This window comes from Sphaerodactylus townsendi, linkage group LG06 (genome assembly GCF_021028975.2).
Source record: "Sphaerodactylus townsendi isolate TG3544 linkage group LG06, MPM_Stown_v2.3, whole genome shotgun sequence".
NCBI classification, from domain to species: Eukaryota; Metazoa; Chordata; class Lepidosauria; order Squamata; family Sphaerodactylidae; genus Sphaerodactylus; species Sphaerodactylus townsendi.
The window spans coordinates 78792653-78816297 of NC_059430.1; the positions used below are offsets into that span (position 1 = coordinate 78792653).

The 23645-nt window shown below is 41.0% G+C and overlaps 1 protein-coding gene across 1 annotated transcript in view; it reads left to right on the forward strand.

Moving 5' to 3' along the window:
• IL17REL (interleukin 17 receptor E like) overlaps window positions 1-21334 on the forward strand; it is a 39477-nt gene extending 18143 nt beyond the window's left edge. The window contains exons 2-13 of the mRNA XM_048501588.1: window positions 826-853; window positions 4745-4894; window positions 5762-5871; window positions 8289-8403; window positions 11634-11678; window positions 12921-13060; window positions 14990-15061; window positions 15289-15343; window positions 16088-16251; window positions 18023-18067; window positions 19238-19295; window positions 21207-21334. Coding sequence (XP_048357545.1) covers window positions 826-853; window positions 4745-4894; window positions 5762-5871; window positions 8289-8403; window positions 11634-11678; window positions 12921-13060; window positions 14990-15061; window positions 15289-15343; window positions 16088-16251; window positions 18023-18067; window positions 19238-19295; window positions 21207-21334 — 1110 coding nt within the window. The remainder of the gene's footprint in view (window positions 1-825; window positions 854-4744; window positions 4895-5761; window positions 5872-8288; window positions 8404-11633; window positions 11679-12920; window positions 13061-14989; window positions 15062-15288; window positions 15344-16087; window positions 16252-18022; window positions 18068-19237; window positions 19296-21206) is intronic.
• The last annotated feature ends 2311 nt before the right edge of the window (window positions 21335-23645 follow it).

Genomic DNA, 23645 nt, shown 5'->3' on the forward strand with positions numbered 1-23645 from the left:
AAGTTATCAGGCTATACATGCACACCTCCAGTTTTAAAAAAATATATTACCTTAGAAATTCTCAAATGCTTTACCCTTCCCAGATACTTTCCACATTCACTTTTATGCACAGAACCCCAGGTACATATGACTTGGAACTTGCAAGTAGCAGAAGATCCTGCAGATAGGGGAGTGGTTCTGTATTCTTAGGTCACACAGAGAGCTTGCCTGGTCTGTTTACCTCAGCTTCTAAACTGCCTAAAAGCCCCATTACCTCTGTTTTTGATCAGCAACACATGCAAATAGTCTCTTCCTGTCTTGAAATAATGAACAAGCATGCTCGAAAGCCATTGGACTGTTTTGGCTTATATTTAGATTGCAATTTACCATGATTTGAACATAATACACAGCGTTAATGAATAGGAGTTGATCTGTCAGCATTTACTTTCCCCCCCAAAAAAACTTTATTCCATTTCATCAGAAAACAGTTAAAAAATAATACATATGGAACCAAACAATTACATTTCCTTACAGCATCCAATCCATATTAATTATTTATATTATAAAAATGAATATTTTCAAATTAACATATGCAACCATTTTCAAGTTAACATTTGTCTTTGGCTTATACAAACTGAATGAGATGTGGCTAGGACATCTGAAATCAATGGGTTAAAGTATATCTTGCTGTTTGTTGGGTTGTGGCTACGGGCTTTGATTTTATGCTACTCCTTTTCACTTGACGGAGCTGCTATGGTTAATTTTTCAGCGCATAATGAAGTTTTAGATTCTATTTTGTTCCTAAATAACAAATATTTTATTAATAGGCCTCTTAATTTTTTCCAGGGATTTCATTGCAAAATACAAACTTCCAGTGAGTATAACTTTTCCATTGTTCTTAATTTCTAGTGAATGAAACATCTGCAAAACTAACCAAACTTCAAAACAACTTCCCCAGAAATTCCCTTTATGATTGGAGGCATTTCTCTGATAGCAAAGGCCCAGTGTAAAATATATGAAAAACAGACTTCTGTTTGACATAAACCTTTAAAAAGGCATATCTTGTTATTCACCTAGAGATATTAACATGGCCAATGACCTTTCTGATATGAAAACAGAGCCAGGAAAGCATTGATATAGGGCCTTTGACAGTTGCTTCTCCTCTGAGTAAATTCTTGATGAAAAGTATCAGTCAATCATAGTGTACAACATGCACAATTCTAATTTCCCAGTATCTTACAGTAGTAATTTTCAAATGTGTTAACCTTCCCAGTTCCTTTCCACAGTTTTAAAGCATAGGTACCTATGCACATCTATCATGGAATGTGGGGGAACATTCTGGTACACATATTCAGGTCATGAATGAACTGAATGGCCTCCACCATTTCCCCACAACCTCCCTCCACACATTGTAAGAGACAACTAGAAATGATTCATATAAATGATTCAGGTGAGTTTTCTTTCAATGAAAGATGTCCTTGATCTTTGCATTGGGGAATATCAGATAGGTTTCTATGTAATACCATGATTTCCAGTTTTGAAAACCACTGGAACTTCCACAATGCACTGGGAAATGACTTAGGAGTGGTTGATGTATTGATGTTCAGATCTGCTAAAGGATATGTCTGGTTGTACACCCAATTGTCTTACCCTAAGTAAGATTTTTTTAAGGGAATAAGATACTATAGTTGTTCAGACAGAACCTTTACATTTTCAGAGATTCACATTTTCAGAGAAATGCAAACATTTCAGTTTCAGTAGTGTATGTGAAGCTCTATCTACAGTCTATGGTAAAACTTCTAGAAGAGAAATATTATACAAATATTATGCACATAAAAACAGCTATGCATTGAGCCCAAATGCTTTGCAGGACTATGGTGCCGTCTTGTATAAAAGCCTTCATTTTATCATAGTTTTTCAATTCCTTGGGAATTAGAATATTGTCGAAGGCTTTCACGGCCGGAATCACTTGGGTGCTGTGTGGTTTCTGGGCTGTATGGCCATGTTCTAGCAGCATTCTCTCCTGACGTTTTGCCTGCATCTGTGGCTGGCATCTTCAGAGGATCCTCTGAAGATGCCAGCCACAGATGCAGGCGAAACGTCAGGAGAGAATGCTGCTAGAACACGGCCATACAGCCCGGAAACCACACAGCACCCAAATTAGAATATTGAATTATGTGAGTTTATCATTCACATAATGAACCCCTAAAACTATTCAAACTTTCATAAAATAGTTATTTCCTGCCTTCCAGACTGCTTAGAATCCAAAATAAAACAATATCAGACAAAATTCACGTGCATTAAGGTATCTTTTTAAAAAGCCAGTGAAAGCCAGCATGCTGTAGTATGGGAATGGGATCTGAGAGACCAGGGTTCAAATCCACAGTCTGCCTGAATGACCTTGGATTCTATCTTAGCCTCAACTACCTCACTGGCTATTATGAGGATTAGGAAGGAAGAATCATGTATAGCATTCAGAGCTCTTATTAGGAAGAGTGGAGAAAAAAAATTGGATGGGCAGCAACAGAGAAACATACCGGTACCATATAATTAGCTGCTAAAAACTCAAGAAAAAAATAGTTTTAATATGTCCCATAAAGGATAGGCGTCATGGCTTCAAGCTGGTGTCAGGGAAGGCTCTGACTAAGGGTACTATCACAGAAAATTCCTTACCACCCAGTCCCTTCAGACAGGGACTCCTGAAACAGAACCTAAGAGGAAGACCTGAAATTATGGGCAGCAGGAAAAGTCCTTCAGACATCCTGGGATCAGACTTTTTGTAGGTCCAAACCAAACTGCACTTGTGTGTTGGTTGGCCGCAGATAGGACCTCTTTATTTTTCAGGAGTGATTTCTCTTAAGATCCCTATGTCTCTCTGCTCTAAGAGGCTAATCCATTCTGCTTGAAAGAACCAGATCTATTTGGTTGTTATTTAGCTGGAGCTGATGACTTAAGACCAAAGTTGCTAGATCAAGTGGAGCCAGAGAATAGAGACAAAAAGCTCTAACCTACACCCCTTTCCAATGGCAAAAGCAGGGAAAGAGGAAAACTGGAAGCTCCTTCTCCCCCTTCACAGTGCTGAATGAACTAGTACTTTTTAAGATGAGTCCCACTAACACACATCTCTGATTATGAGTCTGGTTGTGCATCCATAAAACAGCATGTGTTGGATGTATTATGTCTACCAGCAGACCCCAATTACAGGTCTAGTCTTGATTTCTGTAAGTCAGGAATGGCCAACTACTGTTACCTGACTGAACACAGCCTAGAAAGCATGTCGATGCTCCCTCCCCAGGACATTCAATGTTAATTAATCTGTAGTAAAAATCTTCCCCTTCACTCATAATGTTAAATAGTTCTGTTGTTTTCAGAAGCTGGAAAAGATGGATAAAGTGTTAAATAAGAACGTCTTGATTTCTTCACTTTTCTTGAAATGACTTCATGGTGCTGGGTCACACATTCTCCATGATGATTCAGTTTTTCTGAGCCCTGACTTTATTGGAGAACCTGAATACCTGTGAAAAAATTAGGTTGTGAGACCAAATACCTACCCAGCTCTCTGTCTGAAAAACCGAGTTCAGTATGAATACAGAAGTTGGTCATCCCTTCTCTGAAAGTCAGACCTAATTTAAATGAGATACTGGATGAGAAAAACACTTTCCTGTAGGAAAGAGTATCCACATGCAGAGAATCTCATTTAAACTGCCATCCACACGAAGCAGCTTTAGGTAACATGTCATGGCAATATCTGCAAGGCTATGTATCTTTAGTGTTCATATGAGGAATGTGTAACTGTCAGGTGTGAATTGTGGATTCTCCTCAATGACCATGCATGTGGTGCCTAATTCAGATGGGTAGTGACAAAACATGACAAAACACTGTGTGTCCCAGCTGCATGCCACCAAGCCCTGCCCACCTGCAGGGAGGGAGGGGGTTGAGCTCAGCGGCTGGTAGCTGTGGTGCCTGCCTGGGCCAACTGCCACTGCTGAGCCCCACCCCCGGCCTCTGTGCAGGCCGGCTTCCCAGGGCCTGGGGACGGCAGGAGCCGGCCTGCAGAGCGACAGGGGGCAGGGCTCAGTCCAAACGCCACCCCCATTCCCACACCTGAGCCCTCCCCCCAAGCATGGAGGGCATGGGGGCGGGGGGTACCCAGAGGAGGTGTTGCCTCCAGGAGCCATTTCCCTTTGATACGCTTCTGGTGGGGTATTTTACCCTCCCCTGCTGCCATACTATTGTCCCAACATGCATCAGTTCAAGGGGAGATATTTGGTTTAACAGAGCAAATAACACTGCCATAGCATTTCAGGTCAGGAAATGGCATGAGTAAAGGCTGAAGACCCTTCTCCACGCCTACAGTCCCAGTCTAGATTGGGCACTTTTCACATATAAGAACTATAGAAGAGATCTGCACTACAGGTGCATGTCCTTAGAATTACGTTAGACCCAACCTGTGTAATTCATAATATGTGAATTTATATCAGGTTCTTTGCAGGGGCCACCAATTTAAATGTGCAAATGCAAAATCTCACAGTGAGAGATTTTCCTCACTAGAGTCAAATTTAAAGTAAGTCTCTTTTAAAGCTAATACAAACAGCAAACTTAAGTCACAAAGCTACTTCCAGCTGAGGGTCAAAATCACACATGTGCACTGTTCTGTGTTTATGTGAAATCAAGCTTTTAGGTTGTTTCTTCTTCAAAATACTGTGTTTCTATTGAGCACTACATTTTTTCATTTATGTATATATACTTTTAAAAAATATTACAGGTGGTCTTTTAAACAGTTTCTGCCATCCAGCTCCCGCCTCTCTTTCTCATGTCACACTGAGAAGCATGAAGCTCTTGACTGCAATGAAATGCACAGAAGGACATCAGTGCTCTCTTCACTTAAGCATTAAGGGGACACTGCATCTTAATGGTTAGTCAGAAAATTGGCTGGGATGAGAAGGGGATATGGCTTAATGGTAGAAGATCTGCTTTGCAGACCCCCCGGGTTCAGTTCCTATTCAAAGAATCAGGAAATGGTCTTTCACCTGAGATCTTGGCGAGCCACTGCCAGTTTGATAGAGAACACTCACCTTGATAGACCAAAGGTTGGCCACTGGTTATCCACTGTGTAAGATAGGATGCCAGATTAGATGAACTACAGGTCTGATCCAGCACAGTTCTTTTTATGTTCTTGTGTCCTAATGGTCTGACTCAGTAAAAAGCAGCTTCATGACTTTTATTCTGGATCTTGGCTGAGGCCACTATTGCCATTCTTTTGGGGTACAGGCTTGGGCTCCATTACCTGCATGAAAAGGAAAATGCAGTTTTTCCTAATATAGGGGTGAGAAACCATCTCCCAATGAATTTTTGCTTATTGGGACAGAGATGGGAAATCCCCTCTGCAAAAATGAAAATGTGGATTCAGCTACTGAATAGCAAACAGTTGAGTCAGTAATCATTAAATCATCTGCCAAGCATATTGTGAAATAGCACATGATGCATCCTTTGATAACTTTTCAATTAAACTTTACTTGTCTTCTGATTTAGGGTATCACAACACAGAAGGGATTATTAATGGTACTTGTAATACATTGAGTAGTTTTCTAAGAAAGTTGGCACAGAAAGGTTTCCTGGTGTGTGTGCCTTTTATCTCCCTAGTTCATTCAGAATGCTCCTGATTTCCTACTAGAAAGACCACATGCTGTCAGACAAGGCTAATGTATTTTTCCATGTGTAATTAGGATTTTTAATTTGAAAACAACATGACACAGGACTTATTTTTCTTAATTACTTTCAGAAAATGTGCATGGAATGGAAATTTGCTCTCTCTCAATGAACACTCAGCAGTCCCAGTGTGTAAACATCATCATTTCTAGAAAGACCCATGTAAAACTTAAGGGAAAGAAGGTAAAAGCTTGATTCTGGCTTTGTAAAATATTATACTTTTGAGATTTTAGGGAAAAGCTAAGATTAAGTTTATGTACTGTGTAAGCTGGATCCACTGGGCCTCATCACTAAAGGTCACAGGGAGACAGCTATGGGCTTACAGCCAAAATCCCTTTAGCTCTTGTCTTTTAGTTGTACTGTGTAAGGGGGACCACTGGGCCTCCTCACTAAAGGTCACAGGGAGGAAGCTATGGGAGAAAGAATGCAGCCAACTTATGATGACCTTAGGGTTTTCAAGGAAATAGATATTCAGAGGTCCTTTACCATTGTCTGTTGGTGGGGTGTAGCAATTCAGAGGGGTTGGCTCTCATCTGGAGAACTGGGTTTGATTCCCCACTCTTCCACATGAGCTGTTGACTCTAATCTGGTGAATCAGGTTTGTTTCCCACTCCTACATATGAAGCCTGGTGGGTGATCTTGGGCTAGTCATAGTTCTCTTTGAACTCTCTAACCACACCTACCTGTCTGTTGTAGGGGGTGGGGGAAAGGTGATTGTAAGCCATGGATACAGGGAGGGCAGAATTAGAGAGAGGAGATGCTTAACTCTTTTCATTCACATATTCTTTCTCACACACCTCCCCCTGCCCCAAGCTGGTTTTCCTACGGCCTCCCCAGAGCTGGCCCCAGTTGGCCCCCACTGCTATTAATATTAACCTGTTTGCAAACCTATGTCATCATAAGGCAAGGGCGAACATGCTGAGTGAAGGTTTGCTTGGAAGCAACTTAGGGATGGACTTATCAGGAAATTTCCCAGTGAACCCCTGCCTTAGAAATTTCCCAGTGAACCCCTGCCTCAGAAGGCTACTAGAGGCTAAAAGCAGATCTGGAAGATCTTGAGAAGACACTTGCTTCTCAGCCCATATTGGTAACCATAACTGATGCCAGCTTTCAAGAAAGCCAGGGTGAGGCAAAGCATGTTGTTGGTGACTTTGAGCTAAGAGACTCCTGCACCATTGTCTTGTTGTGCCTTGGGCGCTGCTCAGCTTAGCTTGTTCCTGAGCTGTTTCAATTTACTTTCCAATCCTTTCCTGAAACAACCTCTTATTTGGCTACAGGCAGCTCTTGCATCTTGAATTGTTTGCCCTAGAGCACTGAGTGTTAGTCCCTGAAAGTGTATCTGACTGCACACAAAAAGTGAGACTGAAACTATTTAAGTATGATCCTCCGTGCTGATAAAAGAGGGGAAGGCATTTTGTTTTAATCTTTCTGTCTGTCTGTTGAAAAATGATGTGGCTTATAGCTGCATCAATATCATGAAAGCACCAACAGGACTGTGTGTGGGGCTAAAGCTGTTTTGTGTGTTCACTAAAAAAAACACTTTAAAAGATGATAATCGGTGAGAAAGCAGTTATATCTCCTCCAGCCAAAATGTCTCACAGTTGTTTGATCTGGTCAGACAATTAATTGATATTTATTCTAGTTTTGACTATCAGTGCAATCCTATGCAGACTACCCCCCTACTAAGCAACTGACCTTTGTGGACTTAGAATAGTTTAATAGTTTTGGATTGCATTGTATATTTATGTCTTGGCTATCCTTCTGAAGGCCTGGCTCCCAGACAACAGAGGGTATTGTCACTGCCTTCTCCAGTCATTTACACTTCATCCACAGCAAACTGGGTACTCATTTTGCTGACACAAGTCAACCTTGAACTGGCTATCAGAAACCAGCTTCTGTCTGGATCGAACTCAAGTCATGAGCAGAGTTTCGACTGCAGTACTGGAGCTTACCACTCTACGCCAAATTACTCAAAATTACCTCACAGTACTAACAAACAACATTGTACTAATAAACAAAAGTACTAATAAACAACAATTTGAACAATCACAAGCCAATTGATAATCAAAGAAAAGAAACAAACATAAAATCATATCTTGAATCCAGTAGCCTGCTCATTCAATAACAATGAACTGAGAGCAATAGGGTAGGAGTCAAGGCTAAAGAAAGAGCTCTGGCCACTCAAGCTTTAGATCTGTAGACAGGAAGGAGACAGAAACACAGCTGAGATGTACATCTGGAAAGATGTTCTCCAGCATTTTCCCTCTTAGTGTTTTACTTTTGCTTTTCTTGAAATAGGGAGCACTTGGGAACCATTCAGCATTCTTAAAGACAGAGCGGGGAACCAGTATTTCGAATAAAGAAATACATAATATGCTCTTAGGAACCTCAACATGGAAAAATTGGTCAGGACACTCTTATTTTTGTATATCTTTAATAATTCAAAATTATGACATGCAATGAAGCAGATAGCTTTTTGCAAGTTCGAACAAAGAAGTCAGTGATAACTCATGGGAATCATTGTCTACTCTTGTTCTCTTTTTGTAATCTTCCGGCGTGGTCTGGAATTCACCTAATTTTTGCATATGTACTTCAAACAGGTGAAATTGCAGTTTAATTGCTTTGAAGTCAGTGCTGGGCAACATGTCTACGTGACCATGAGAACAATTCCAAATTACTGTGGGGTCCAACTGAATCAAGAGTATTATGTTGAAGGTAAGAATCCATATTGAGAAGAGTGGTTGTCTTGAGGTGGCCGTTAATACAAAGATTTATATTGATCAGGAAATCGGCACGTTCCCTTGGTTAGATCTGTAACTCTAAAACAGTGGTACTCACTACATTGCATGGGGATTCACAGTCTCAATGACCGCCAACCAGGAGAGCCACATGACAACCATGTGTACTGCCCCACCAAATGCACATTACAGTAAGATATAACTATTAATCTTTTCATGTACCTATAACTTTTTAATTCAATAGAGTGTTGTCCCAGCACTTTTGAACTTTAACCACCTATTGTGTATTTGGATTGAAGGCCCAACAAATTGGGTGAGAGAGGAAGATTGCCATGGTGCCCAGAGGAAGAACAGCTGCCATAGAGGAAGCAGAGTGAAGCTGCCACCCACCACATTACAGCTGGTTTGCTGCTTCCTTGGGTGGTGCTCTCATATGTTTTACTCTGTTTTCTTTGCAGTCAGTTCACTCTCCTCCTAGCAGTTGCTGAGATGAGAGCACAGAAGCTGCAGAGAAGTGGGGAGTGACAGAGAGTGCAGGCCTTTTATTATTTATTTATTTATTTATTTATTTATTTATTTATTTATTTATTTATTTATTTATTTATTTATTTGAGTATACCACCCACCCCCAAAGGACTCTGGGCGGTGTACAATATAATCAAACATTAAAAATCACAACAAACTATAAAACCATTATTAAGCCTTAAAACAGAATAAAACTACAGATGGTGATAAAAACTCAGTCAGTGTCAGTCAAATTCAGCTCCTTCTCATGGGGGTGGTCCGATGATGGAAAATACAGGTAGCAACCAGTGGTTACTCTCCTCCAAAAGCTCAGTGGAACAGCTCAGTCTTTAGGGCCCTACAGAACTGGCCAAGGTCCAGCAGGGGCCTAATGGTTGGTGGAAGAGTCTTTCACCACGTTGGGGCCAAGGCACTGAAGGCCTTGGCCCAAGTGGAGGCCAACCGAATCATGGAAGGGCCAGGGAACACTAGCAAAATTGGCCTCTGCAGAACGCAGAGGCTGAGTGGGGACGTTGGGGGAAAGATGGTCCCTGAGGTATGAGGGCCCCAGGCTACAGAATGCCTTGAAGGTAATCACCAATACCTTGAAGATGATCCAGTATTCAATCTGGAGCCAGCGCAGTTGGCGCAGCACAGGAGAGATGTGATCCCACATAGAACTACCTGTGAGAAGCCACACTGCTGCATTCTGGACCAATTTCAACCTCTGGATCAATCACAAGGGAAGGCCCGTGTAGAACGAGTTGCAATAGTCTAATCTGGAGGTGATCGTTGCATGGATCACAGTGGCTAGGTTGGTCTGGGAGAGGTATGGGGTCAGTTGCCATGCTGGCGCAGATGAAAAAATGCTGCCCGGGCCATGTGGGCCACCTGGGACTCCATAGATAATGACGAGTCCAGGTGAACTCCCCCAGCTACTTCCATCCTGGAATGATGCTTACAGTTCAGGCAGGTCATGTCAAGCCCTTAATCTGTAACTCAAATCAGACTCTGCAACTTGAAGGTCTAGAAGTCTTTGTTGGCAGATAACAACAGCTGGAGGGGAAAAGCTAGTTCTGCTGGAACAATCACACAACCCCAATATATCAACCCCCGTTCACCTCCCCTCCCTTTCCCTTGATTCTCTCTGTAGAGAGATTCCTCTGTAGCTCTGATTCCATAATACAGAAAGTGCGAAATACAGGAATGCAGGATGGACTCAAGGTCAGAAGGCTGAGATAAAGCCACCTGGCCCAGGGTGCCTCTACTTGGTTACCTAGGGAAAACAAAAGTGTTTTGCCATCAGATTGCTCATCCCCCATACCCCCTGGTGCTTCTCTGCTTGATGCCAGACTCTTGCCTGACAGCTCACAGCTTACCTCCACCCCCTAGTCCTTCTAGCTGTTTCAAGATAAGTACCATCTGACAACCACAAGCCTTACTGGATAATGACCTTGCTCACATTCGTGGACTATGGGGCAGGTACCGTATTGGGGAAGAGCTATAGGTAGCGTGTCAAAGAGTCACACATGGCTCTTGAGCCATTATCACTGCCCTATAAGAAGATACTAAGAAATAAAACTCTTTCCCCTTTGAATTCTGGTTCACAATTAGAATGTATGTTGAAGGCACAACCCTGAACCACTTCACAGCCTTCTCACTCATCAGCATCCAATGGCAGAACACTTCCTTTCTGCATCCCGAAAATACAACGGCTGCTTCCACATGACATCTTTTGGAGCCCACCAGGTGAAAGAGAGCAATAACACATTGCGTTAGAAAAAGACAACTACAGGAAGCTGCTGCAAAATATGCGAAAACAAACCCATCTGTCCACAGACAGACTGTGAGGAAATATACTGCATGTCACCCCAAAGTTCACAAATAGGCTGTAAAGAAGTATGTTGAATGTCACCCCGAAATTCATAGAGAGCCTGTGATGAAGTATGCGTAGCGAAGCACGGGTGCCCTGCTAGTTTATTAATAAATACCAACTACATAAGGTACTCCATTTTTTTTTATATTGCTGCAAGCCTGATAAACATGCATTTCCTGTCTGTGCAATGCTCTCCCCATTGCTAAAATTAAAATATAAGTCTTCTGGTATAAAGTCCAGATAGTTGCTAGTGTGGTGATAGTCTGTGCCTTCAATTAGTATTGACATTATTGGTTATCTTTAGTAATTTGGGACCGTAGATATTCAAAGACCATGAATTGGGGTTGAACAATCATGAATCTGGAAAAGGCTAAGTAAATGTTTGCCTGTAATTTTATTCAGGGACATTGCAATTTTGAGGAAGAAAGGGGATCAGTATACAAATTTATCTTGTTTTGAGTTGAGTCAAACACCTTGTTTGATGACCTTGATGATTATTGTCTAATCTGATTGGTGGTGGATTTCCAGGGTGATCATTACCAGGATGTTCATGTGCAGGCCCTAGGGGATGAAAGATTATAGCAAACAAATTGGAGGTAAGCAACAAGAAACAACAAAAATGCATCTCCTAATTTCCTGGTTTTCTCTTGTGCAATCTGAAGAGGTCTCTGACACATCTTGAGTTCTACTCACATTTGCATCCTATTTGTCCTTTTATATATTTCTGAAGTGTTTTCTACTGATACAAGACAGGCCTCACGAAGACAAACAATAAAAATCCTGCCAAAAAATCTCTTACCTGAAAAAATATGTGTTTTTTTTTGCAGATTGCAGAAACAGTGATGTGGGAAAAAATTTTCCAGACTGCTTTGGTAAGCTGAGATCCAGGAAGTATAAACTATAAGTAATGAGACCACAACAAAGGGCAGGCAATAAATGTAAATAAATAGAAAGAAATAGAAATGATTTTAGAAGCCCTTCGGGGAAGAGGCGGCCTATAAATCTAAAATATAAATAAATAAATAAATAAATGCTGCTGTTTCTTCTGAATTCAGCTAGCCTTTGAAATATATATGCTTTGTTATATCAGGAATGGTGGGTGCTGGCTAAATGACCGTAAGCTTTCAAGCAGAGGCTGGATTGCCATTTTGTCAGAAATGTTCTGGCTTTGGATGTCCTGCATTTGTCAGCTAGGAGTGAGAAATCTATTCCTCCCAGCTCCCATTGCCTACCAGCACTCTGGAGACTGGTAGAAGGGGGAAAGAAAAAGCTTTTACACAATGGAGTTATGCCACTTTCAGGAAAAAAGAGAGACGTAATGTCACATCACTCTAGGAACTGCCAGAGCTTGTATAGACTGCTATCCGTGTTCCTGCCTCTTGAACTTTTGCCTATATATTGAACAAAGGTTGGACTAGATGTCCTACAAGCAGACTTCCAACTCAAGGAATCTAATCAACATTATGCTTGATATGTATTACAAAGGAGCAACTCTCTCACAAACAGTATTCTTTCTGTCTATTATTCTTACCATTCAATCAGAACTCTTACCAGAGGCGTAGCTGGGCCAGAGTGTGCCCGGTGCACACTCTGGCTTTTCTTACCCTCCTGTGGCCTCCCTCCTCCCACTCCTCCTCCTCCCACTCCCTCCCTCCCTGGTCCCTCCCTCCCACCCGCCTCCCTCCCTGCTTTAGAAAAGTGTACCCTGGGAAATGTAGTTCCCACCAGAACAGGAAGGCCTGTTCTCCAGTCTGCTTGGTTTTCTAAAGTAAGTGTGTGTGTGTGTGTGTGTGGGGGGGGGGACGCCGTGGGGGGGGGAAAGGGGAAGGGGCCAAGGGAATTTTGCACCCCCCCACATGACCCAAATTCGTGCGCCTGGTGCGTCGCGCCCCCCGTCCCCTGGGAGCTCCGCTGCTGACTCTTACTATAAGTTTGTCTCTTCATTTCCCACATATTGATACATTTTAGAATCATAGCTCAAGGGCCACTTCTGCAATGCACTATAAATGGAGCTGCCCTTCAGCAGTGCTTGGAAAATGTAATTGATACAACGCTGACAAAAATATACAAAACACAAAGTATACAAGTTATAATTGTTGTTATTGTAATTTCAGTTGGAAAATTAGCCTATGAAGTGGACAGAGCAAGACAAACCATATTGGTGAATGTATCTGATATGACCCAAAATGATGATTATTATGTACGTTTATGCCATCAGCAGTTTGTATGTGAGGATGCAGGATCGGTCATCTTGGTAAGTACTTATTATATACTGAAAATTGTTTGGGAAATGATTTATCTAAGTCAGTGATCTTCATTCCATGGCTAGGGATACTCGGATGGAATACCCGGATGGGATCCACCTGGATCAGGTGCCTCACAGAGCCACCCTTTTTATTGTCTTTTGGAAGCACTAGCTGACAAATGAGCAAGAGTATCATGTCTGACTTTTTGCATTTGTACTGAGAGGAAGAGCAGGATGGTGAGGTTCAATTGCTCATCATTCAAGATGATTCCTCTGTAGCTCTGATCCTTGCATTTCAGGGTAAACTCCGACTCTCTTGGTCTCCTGTCCACAGTTATGATCTTGACACCACTGAGGTCATAACTCTGGCTGGCCTTCTTCCTGTCCTGTTTCTGAGATCTCATTCTGAAAGTTTAAAGTGGGTCCTGACTTTTGCCCATTATGTAGCAGGTGTCTGCTGCACAATGGGGGCAAATGTTCATCACAGCAAGATTTCTTGTACAGAAACCCACCACCAGCCCCTTCCATTCCCTCACACTCCTGTCACATCTCTTCCCTTTCCCCTTTTCAGTTTTGTTATTACTTCAGTTTTTGTTATTTATTATATTGGTAAAGCAATATATTGATAGAAACACTGCAAAATCGCTGTCTTATTGCATTTGAAAACCTGTGTGTGTGTATGTGTGGAGTGGGGTGGGGTGGAGAGATATCAGTTCTAGGACTTGTTCCCCTTCTTCTGCAGAGTGTGGTTCAAGGAACTGCTTTGCCTCTTTCTTTGGAGATGGGATTATTTTTGCAAAGGGGCTAAATTATTGATATAACTGCAATAACAGTTATATCAATATAACTGCAATTTAAAAGGCTTTAATAAAGCCTTTTATCATGCAACTACCGAGTGTGATGAGATCTGTGCCTTTAAGAGAGGTGATTGGTGGAGTTAACCAGGAAGAGGCCTATTGAGACTTCAGCAAGCAGTTGTGGGGCATGTCTCCTCATGTGTAAACAGAAACACAAGGAGACCACACTATAGTCCCACTGTACAGTTAAGAGGCCTGAGGTAAGTGTTCTATTAATAATATTCCTCTGAAAAGACTGAAAAACATGGGCATAAGTGGAATCTTGTGCAGACTTTTGTTAAATTCTCTGCTGCCTGTTTTTTTGTTTCTTTGTAACATTCTGGCCTTCCTCACAGGAGTGTCACTATGTGCTTTGAACTTTTTAAGTGCTTTTAAAATGCTATTATGCTCTTTTTGTCAAATGGACCTGCCCAAATCTCCTCGTCAGTTCAACTACAGAAGCCTTGTCCTCTGCCTTCTCATATGGCCAAACAGAGGCCTGTAAATTATCTCTATGTACTTGCCAAACATATTACTGTAGTGTAGACTGATTTGTTCTGAGTCAGACAGAAGACAACATATATTTTGCTTTTAGTTTACCTGGAATTAACCTGTAAACCACAGGCTTTCAAAACAATACACTAGAAAGGTTAATTAGAAAGGTTAAAAAAGGCTAAGATTACAGATCCATAGAGTGATGTCACATCATAATGATTACTAGGGAGACTAGTGGTCTTCCACTGCTTTCCCCAGTCATTTACACTTTACTCCCAGCAAGCTGTTTTTTTATTTTTGGGTACTTATTTTACCGACCTTGGAAGGATGGAAGGCTGAGTCAACCTTGAGCTGGCTAGCTGAAAAGAACTCCCATTGGGGTCGAACTCAGGTCGTGAGCAGAGCTTTGACTGCATTACTGCAGCTTATTACTCTGCATCATGGGGGTCCTTAATGCCAGAAAAGCATAGTTGAAATAGCCCATTTTGTCACCTAGTTTGTGAGAAAAGTGGAAATTGTTTGTAGACTCAAGACAGATAGAAGTGTTTAAAAATAGCTAAACAAACGCAGAGATACTTGATTTACTGCTGCTATTTTGCAATTTCAGATACAAAGGAATGACCCAGTGAAATCAATTTCTTTGCCATTTACCCGGCTATTGCCTTGTTTGTGCATCGAGGTAAATATTTTCAACCTGTTTTGTCATGATGTTGTAATTTTGTTACCAGCCACCCTGGTAACTTTTAAAGTGATTTCAGCGTGATTTCAGCTTTGGCAGCAATGAGCGAATGCTTTGGATTGTACTGTGAGAGATGAGTGAGCATAAACAGGACATGAATGAAGATGACATGAAAACAGATTTGGAATGGATTATTTTCAGTAATGGGAGAAATAATTGAATTATAGGCCTGGCCAGCAATTCCAGATGCACGGCGAATACAGATGTGTCCTTTTGAAAATAGTAAGTGAGCTGTGTTTCCTGGTTTTTGAATATTCACTACACTTTTTTTTTTAATGGCAGCCATGTTTCAGGGTGACATCAATTAGATGAAGCATACTTACTCAGGAGCAGGTTCCAGGGCTTCAGAAGAGAGCTTTTCAGCATTATATAGCATGTTTAAGGGCCAAACATCCATGCCTAGAATTACAGATGTCTAATTATACATTGAAAAGCTGATGTATGGAGGGGTCCAGGTTGATGAGGGCCACAGCTTCTAGGCAAGGGTGAATTAAGGCTTTCCCCTGTGCATTTGTGTGATAAAAAATGCCCCTGAATCTCTCCAGCTATCTATATTGTGCCAATATTTCTTCTACTGGAAATAAAAAGCAGTTCAGGGAGGCTATTTTAGTCAGAGAAATTAGTTGAAGCAAAAGGTTAACACTTTCTGTGCCAGCAGTGCAGATGAGATCAAAATCAAGTCAATCTGAACTTTCCTTCTGTAGGATCAAACATTACCTCTGGGGTTCTAGTCACACTCACTAAATGTGGCATCACATCCTTCCAAAACTCCACTCTGCCATTCATCTCCTCCCCAGATCTCTCAGCATTTGCAGAGGCAGTATTGGGGAACCTATCTTCCCCTCACATGTTCATGAACAGGCAATTAATTAGTATTTGAGAGAATGAATTCAGATCACCATCGCCAGATCAGGAGAATTATGCTGTGTTTTATACTTTGCTTATTTCCTTGTGTGTTGCTTTTAGATACCAAGGCCTTGTGGGATGACATTATTTATAATCCTGTTGCCCATACTTTGACTTGGGAACCTGCCTGTCCTATTCATGTCAATGTCAGCCTTTGTAGGCTCATGAAGATGAACAATCAATGTGTTGATCGGCTGAACTTTCCAAAAACAGCTCAAGAGAAAGTAAGTGCTGATGAGTATGTCACTAGACAGATGGGTATGGTTTGTGCTTGGGCTCATCATCCACCAAAGACAAGAATAGGGTCAAGACTCAGTTTTTGCCATTATAACTCCTGTTATTTTTATTGCTCCATCCTATTGTAGACAATTTAAAATACAGAATGTCAACTAAGATCTTGCAAAATAATGTCATGAAATTTCATCAGCCATTTGGAAAGTTGCTAAGCAACCCCAACCAATATTACTGAGGTTTCCGTGCCTTGGTTAATGTTAGGCATTGTGTGTTTGTGTGTGTGTGCTTGGGCAGACTGAGAATAGCAATAGCCCCCGCACAAAGGCCGCCGCGCGCACCCTCCCCCGCACCACCACTTACCTTATCCTGATGGGGTGGCTGCGGTGTGGGGACCCATGGGGGGGCAGAAAATGCAGAGCCCTCCATCCCCCCTCTGCTCCACAGGGTTTTCCTGCTTCATGCTGCTGGCTCTTGCAGTGCGAGAGCCGGCAGCAGGGAGCAGGCCACCACCGCCATCCCCCCTCAGTCCCATGGAGCAGGAAACTGCCTGCTCCGTTGGGCAGAGGCGTTTTCCCACTCCCTGCTGCTGGCTCCCGCAGCACGAGAGCCAGTGACAGGGAACAGGCCATCGCCGCCATGCCCCCTCTGCCCCATGGAGCAGGTAGGCCGCGGCCACCATTTTCCCACCATGCTCCTGCAGCGCCTGGGACAAGCCACCCCGGATTTCCCCGTTGGTGCTACTCCTTTGTTTGGGAGCAGGTGTTTGTAGATAGATATACTGTAGGCTGTAGCATCACCAAGGTCAGATTCCCCATTATGGGCATGGAATAGTCTCCAATTATTTTCAGCTGGATTCAACTGGTCAGCAAGAGCCGTAATTGAAAATTTTAAAAGAGTGGAGTAGCCTGCTCACCTTCTAGAGGGGTCTTATTAACTTGATACCTGATTGGTTGATTGGTAATTTTTGTGTGTGGCTAGCTAGCTTATGCCATTAATTAACTTCATCTGAATTAGCAGCCAACTTTCTTTTGTCTTTGGTCTTTTTCGCCTCTACTTTGCTTGAAGAACTTTGCTTATGCACTGAGGACTTCTATTATGTTTTCCAGCTAGTATTTATTTTAGTAAGTAAGTTTACTTTATTGTTTTATTGTGTTTCTGTATATGCACCTTATGATTTTATATTTACTGACTATTTTTAAAGCTGTTATTTTGTTTCTTTCTTTTAAATAAAAGATATAATTTTTTTGCTTTGTATTGTTGAGTACTGGTTCAAAACCCAGGGCTTGGCATTGCTACCACCCCACAGTTCTGGATGGGTCTAACAAGGGTGTAGCAGGAAAAAGAGAGATGTTGCAGGCTTTCTGAGGAAAGAAGGAGAAATGGAAAGGGGAACTGAAAATCCAGGATGTAGACAGAGAAAACATGCTGCAGGGCCATGCGTGGGGAGGAAGGCTTGGGAGGAAATTAGATTTAACTTGTGAGTCCTCATCACTCCCACATTTCTACCACAAGGTTCCTCGAGTCTATGGAATTAGTATGCTGTTTTCATGTGGAGACAGAATTGTTCCATTATGTCTACATTGGTGTATACCAAGTTGAGTTTCTTATGCGCCTCATTCAGTTTTTGTTCAGTAAATACAGTTATAAAAATTTTAATCTATGAATAATCTTTTTAAGGTCTCTAAAAATGTGTAGGGTGGATGCTTGTCTTTTTTAGCGGATGTCAACAGCTAATTATCCAATCACTGTATTTTCATTCAGGTAAAATATTCTCGTGTTAATGCACATCCAAGACTTTGTATGAAGGTACGTTCTTTCAAATTAACTTTATTTTTGTCCATTGTATTTGCTTGCACTACAATTCCAAGCTTATTAAAAATATTATGTCCTGGTTGATGGATTGTTTTTTTGGCATGCATAGTTAGACAGAGAACACTACTGTCTTTCTTATCACTACTTATTTGCTGTAATACTGGGAAGGAAAGAGAAGAAGAAAATGTTCTTTCCTCATGCAAGATTGCAGCATAATTCCTTTGTTTTGGTAGAGACTTGGTATATCTGAGTATATCTTGCAATTTATAATTAATGGGGAGGGGGGGGGAGCATAAAGCATCACTGACCTAGTGCTATAATTGTGACCTGTTTCTATAATCAGCAATATGGAGTTATAGAAGATTGAAAACACAGTTTTAATTTTTTTCCTACTTTTCTGTTTGATTTGACCCAGATTTTTGTTAAGGATTTAATACGCATGAGTAATTATCTATGAAGGACTATCATTTTGGTTTAATGGGATTTTGGCTTGAAGGTACCAGAATAAGTCATATGGCAAAAGAGTTTATTATGCACTTTTTGTCTGCCCCACAGTGAATTTATATTCCTATAAAAGCAGACTTTTCCTTATGGATGCCTTTTTCCCACTGCCACACTTACCTCACAGAAGATGAGAGAAGAGCCATATCTTCAAAAAGTGTGGGATGGCCAATTCTTTCTCCACTTGCACAGCATGACTGAAGCAGCCCGACATCCATAGGGCTTGCCTGCATTCCCCCACCCATGCATTTCCCCCACACTTCCGGAGGATTTGTAGAGCAACTCCTGTAATTTTAATCACATTGTTCCATTGAAACACAAAAGCAACAATGGAATGTAAAACAATTTAATTTTTTTAAAAAAACTTTTATTTGAAGAGACAGAAGATTGCAGGGACTTCAATGACCTGGAAGAAAGGGCAGGTGAACACGGCTGCTGCAGTCAAGGCTCTTACATGTGTGTAGCAAGAAAAACACAAGGAGGGCCTGATGTGGAACAAGCAGTCATAAGATAGGCATGGGGCACACAGGATATACATAACCATACCCAGATTTGCAGTGATAGTCTTAATTCATTCAACTTATTTGTACCATTCTACTTATATTATAAATTCAGACTGGGTAAAATTCATGCAATTAACCACTTTTCAAAAAAACATTTCAGTTTTCAACGAAGCATGGCTCTTGGCTTAGATGCCCATTTGCTCATGGAAATGCCCAAGGTAAAACATTAATTATGGTTTTAAAATACATGAATAATAGATTGACTGGATTTACAGTAAAGATAGCATAGCAAACTGCCTAGCTCCGTGGTGGCGAACCTATGGCACTCCAGATGTTCATGGACTACAATTCCCATGAGCCCCTGCCAGCATGGCCAAGTGGCTGATGGGAATTGTAGTTCATGAACATCTGGAGTGCCATAGGCTCGCCCCCACTGGCCTAGCTCTGATAGATTGTTCCAGATTCAATCACTTTCCAAAGTGTATTGGAATGTTGAAAAAAATGATGGAGTTTGATGGTGTAACTGCTGGTCAACTGTTAAAGTTGGGGGTTATTGGATTTTGGTGGGGGAAGGGTTAGGAGATCTTCTGGGTAAGCAAGGAAGGTTTTTTAAAGGGTCTTTAGGTATTTCAAAGACAGGAAGAGTTTAGGTACTGTTCCTGTCAAAAACAATTAAAAGTTAAGTCCTTCTGTTCCTTGTTATACAGTCAGTCAAACAAGAGATTTGCTTTATAATTGCTATGCTTTTGCAGATCCCAGAACTCCAGTAACTTTGTTGTTGTAATATTGACAGGACTGGGGAAAAAGAAACAAAGAAAAACCAACCCACACATGCTAATGAAACAATCCTACTTCTTCATTATTTCCATCAAGCCTACTGTGTGGTTCTTTCATATCTATAATCCCCTTGTAACAGACCAAGTGAATGCTGATGGGAAAGCATCAAATCACTGTCCCAGTCCAAGATGCAGGTAGAAAAAGCATTGGGCCTCTCCCTTTTTGATCTATGGGGATGAAAAGGGCTGCCCACGGGACAAGGTCAGAAAACTGGAGGGGGAACACAGGTCACGGGCTCACAGGTCATGGAATCCAACCCAGCATTACATGTTGATGATAAAAAAATACCTAATTCTTTTGGATCATATTGTCAGTGACACTGGCCCCTTATACATGAAACACTTTTCTTGTGGCTCTAAGCTGTGCAGTGGGGCTAGAGTGCGGTCTCCTCATGTTTATCCATTTACACGTGAGGAGGCATTTCCAGCCACACAGTTTGTCTGCTAAACTATAAATTAAACAGACTTGGGTACAGTTTACAAATCGGCAAATCAAATACTCACCATACCCATCAGGCTACAAGCCATGTATTAACACATAAGGAGACAGTGCATGGTGTTTTAATAAAGTACATAGTGACAAAAGAGCAAAACATGCAATTATAACCTTGACCATAAACATTTCATTATAAAGTTCAATAAAGAACATTCCAGTCAAAGTCCATGATCCCATATCAGGAGAACTCCTATAATAAACATAGGTTCTTAAGGGGATATTCCAAAAAGTTGAAAATAGTTTCCATTCCAAAATCATTCCAATGGGATTTCTCCCTATAAACAGATATCAAATGGGTTCCCTATGTGGTGAACATCTAACTGGGATTCTCCTGCAGCATAGAAGCAGTCTCCCATTTCAATTTTATTCCAGAGGGATTTCTCCCGATGAATTGGCAACTAGTGGAACCCCCCCATTCAATTAGCATCTAATAGAATGTGTTCTGAAGTATATCATACTTTTGGCTAATCTTCAGTATAAATATATGCCTTTTGCCAAAATTACTTGAAAGGGATGCAGTAATATAGAAAAAGAAGGATAAAAGCATCTACAAAGAACATCGTAATCATTTGTTTAAAAAACTCATTGTATATAAGAATTAAGACTTGTATCAATAAAAATAGAATCCTTATCTTGCCATTTTGTGCTGTTCGCTATCAGAATGTTAAATTATTCATTTGAAATGTTGTGATAATTGGGAACAGCTGTTGGCTAACAAGAGTTGATTGTTAAAGGTAAGTATCATAAATGAAAAATGCACGTGTATATAATAACATGATTATTTTTGTCTTTTACAGACACACATGACCATACTTACTGGAACAACCCTGAAGACTCTCACATTTCACGTTTACAAATCAAAGCCCTTGCAAAAAGCATGAAAGATCTACGTTTGAGTTTAACCCCCTTGAAGAACAGCATTTGAGTCTGAAAATCCATTTTGATTTTTCCTGTAATAAATGTTGTTTAATGTCAATTCTAGGGTGTGGTCTTTGTTGAAATTTGAACAGAAAGCATAACCTCATATCCTTACACATATGCTTATTTTGAATGAAATGTTGAACCAATGGCACTTCTATGTGTCCATTGCGAATCTTTAAAGTGTGTTCCAAAATGTGTTGTTTAATGGTTCTACTGGTCATTTCCAAGTATAGAAAATTGTATTTGTGTATTATGAGATATATGCATTGCCTAGTGGTACACGAAAAGTGTGTAAATGTCCACTTATACTTCATGAAGTGAATAACAAATGATGCTAAGCAAGGATTTGCAAGATGCACAATGGCCACACTTAAAGTGTTTCAGATTGCAGGTTTCAGATTACAGGTTAAAAAATCAGAATTGATAAGCATTTGTTGCATATTAGGAACTTTTCCATATCCTATTCTAGGCAGAATTGGACAATCTGGTGTATTGTAAAGCAGAAGCCAATGGTTTTAGATAATAGATTTAATATCTTGAACTCCCAGTATAACATTCAAAGCCATATTGATTTGGTCTTATGGTCTGTCCTCACTTTTAGCATCAGAAAGTCCTTCCTATTTTTCTAATCTTATCTCAGTACTATTAAGTGTAAAATTAGGATTGTTCTCTTTAAGTTTTTGGAAGGCTGCCATTTAGAAGAGGGCAGGGAATTGTTCCTATTGGCATAAAAGGGTAGGAGTGGCAATAATGGTTTTAAGCATGGGTGGAATAGATATTAGGATTTTTTAACAATAACAATAGTTCAGCAGTGGAATTGGCTGCATAGGGTAGAGATAAGCTCCCTTGCAGGAAATCTTCAAGCAGTGACTTGTCAGGGATACAAGGGGTTGTACTTGTCAGGGATAGAAGGGATTGAGCAAGGGATTGGACTAGATGACCTGGATCTATGATTCCTCACTGCTGCTGCCTCCTGGCATTGTGGCTTCATCGCAGTGTCATAACTAAAATTAAACTCTAATTGTTCAACTTGAGTTGAAATGTATAAACTATATATAGGGAAAACAAAACAACTGGGCTGAATGGCATGCAGATTTTTGATCCTGACATAAATATAAATCTCACTATAATTTCCCACATGTTATTTATTAAACTGATTATTTCCCTAACAATATGCAGTACTTGCAAGGAAAAGTGTTCATCTGTGTTTAAAACAAGGCTTCATTAACTGTACAAATGGAAATGACTTTTTCCTCTTTTTTTTTACAAGGAATGGAGTACAGATGTGGATTATTCTGTTCCTACATATGTCTATGATTTGCCCTGTGGTATTGGAAATAACTGCAATACTGCTTAAAAACAAACAAAATGCCCCCCGCCTGGGGTTGCACAGAACCTGGAGACCACCATGGGGTTGCACTCATCCTTTGTTCTGCAGATTTTTATGTGAACATTATGATCAGGGTTGGTTGCCATATGGCAACAGTATGCATGTAATCCACTCAGGAGGGAGTGGGGCTTTGCTAGGTACATGTTTACAACAAGGTGCCACATGAACCGGCACCTCCTTTTGAATGGTGAGTAGAGCCCAAAGACATCCAAAATGACAGAGGCTCAAAAAGACCAAAGCAATTTCAGTGGTCATGCAAAAACTAGTCATGGCACTGGCTGGCAAGCATGGCCTCTCTGGGAAAATGGTAGCTGTGCCAAGAATTCCCAGGTTTTTGCATGAGGTTCTCCATAATCAGTGAATTTACTCAAAGTGAAGTGAATTACACTACCAAGTGTGAGATCCAAGCTGTTTTCCCTGTTCTGCTGAATCTTATTAGGTAGGCCCATCATGCTGGGCCAAAAGGTAGAAAAAAGTAGTTTTGAGAATAGGGTACTCTGGCTCAAAGGAAAGTAGGGAAGAAAGGAAATGAATAACTTGATAGGAAATATTTAATGTTACTAGAGGGGACTACCAGTAATTCATTGTTCAACAATATCATTGGGATCACTAAGAAACAAGGTAGCTAGTATTTAAAATGTTCTAATGGAGAATTATGATATTAAGTGTTTGCTTAATAAACAGGGCAGATGGCCTTTAGACCAGCACAGGAGCAAGTTAAGCTGAAGAACCTTGCCTCTAGGGCCACTTCTCAGTCCTAACTAGCAGCAACGTATAGCATAGTGTGGTGGTTAGAGTACTGGACTAGGATTTGGAAGATCCAGGTTCAAATTTCCACCCTTCTGTGAAGCTCACTGGATAAACTTGGACCACTTGCTCAGCCTAACCTACCTCACAGATTGTTGTAAGACTGTAAGGCAGGATG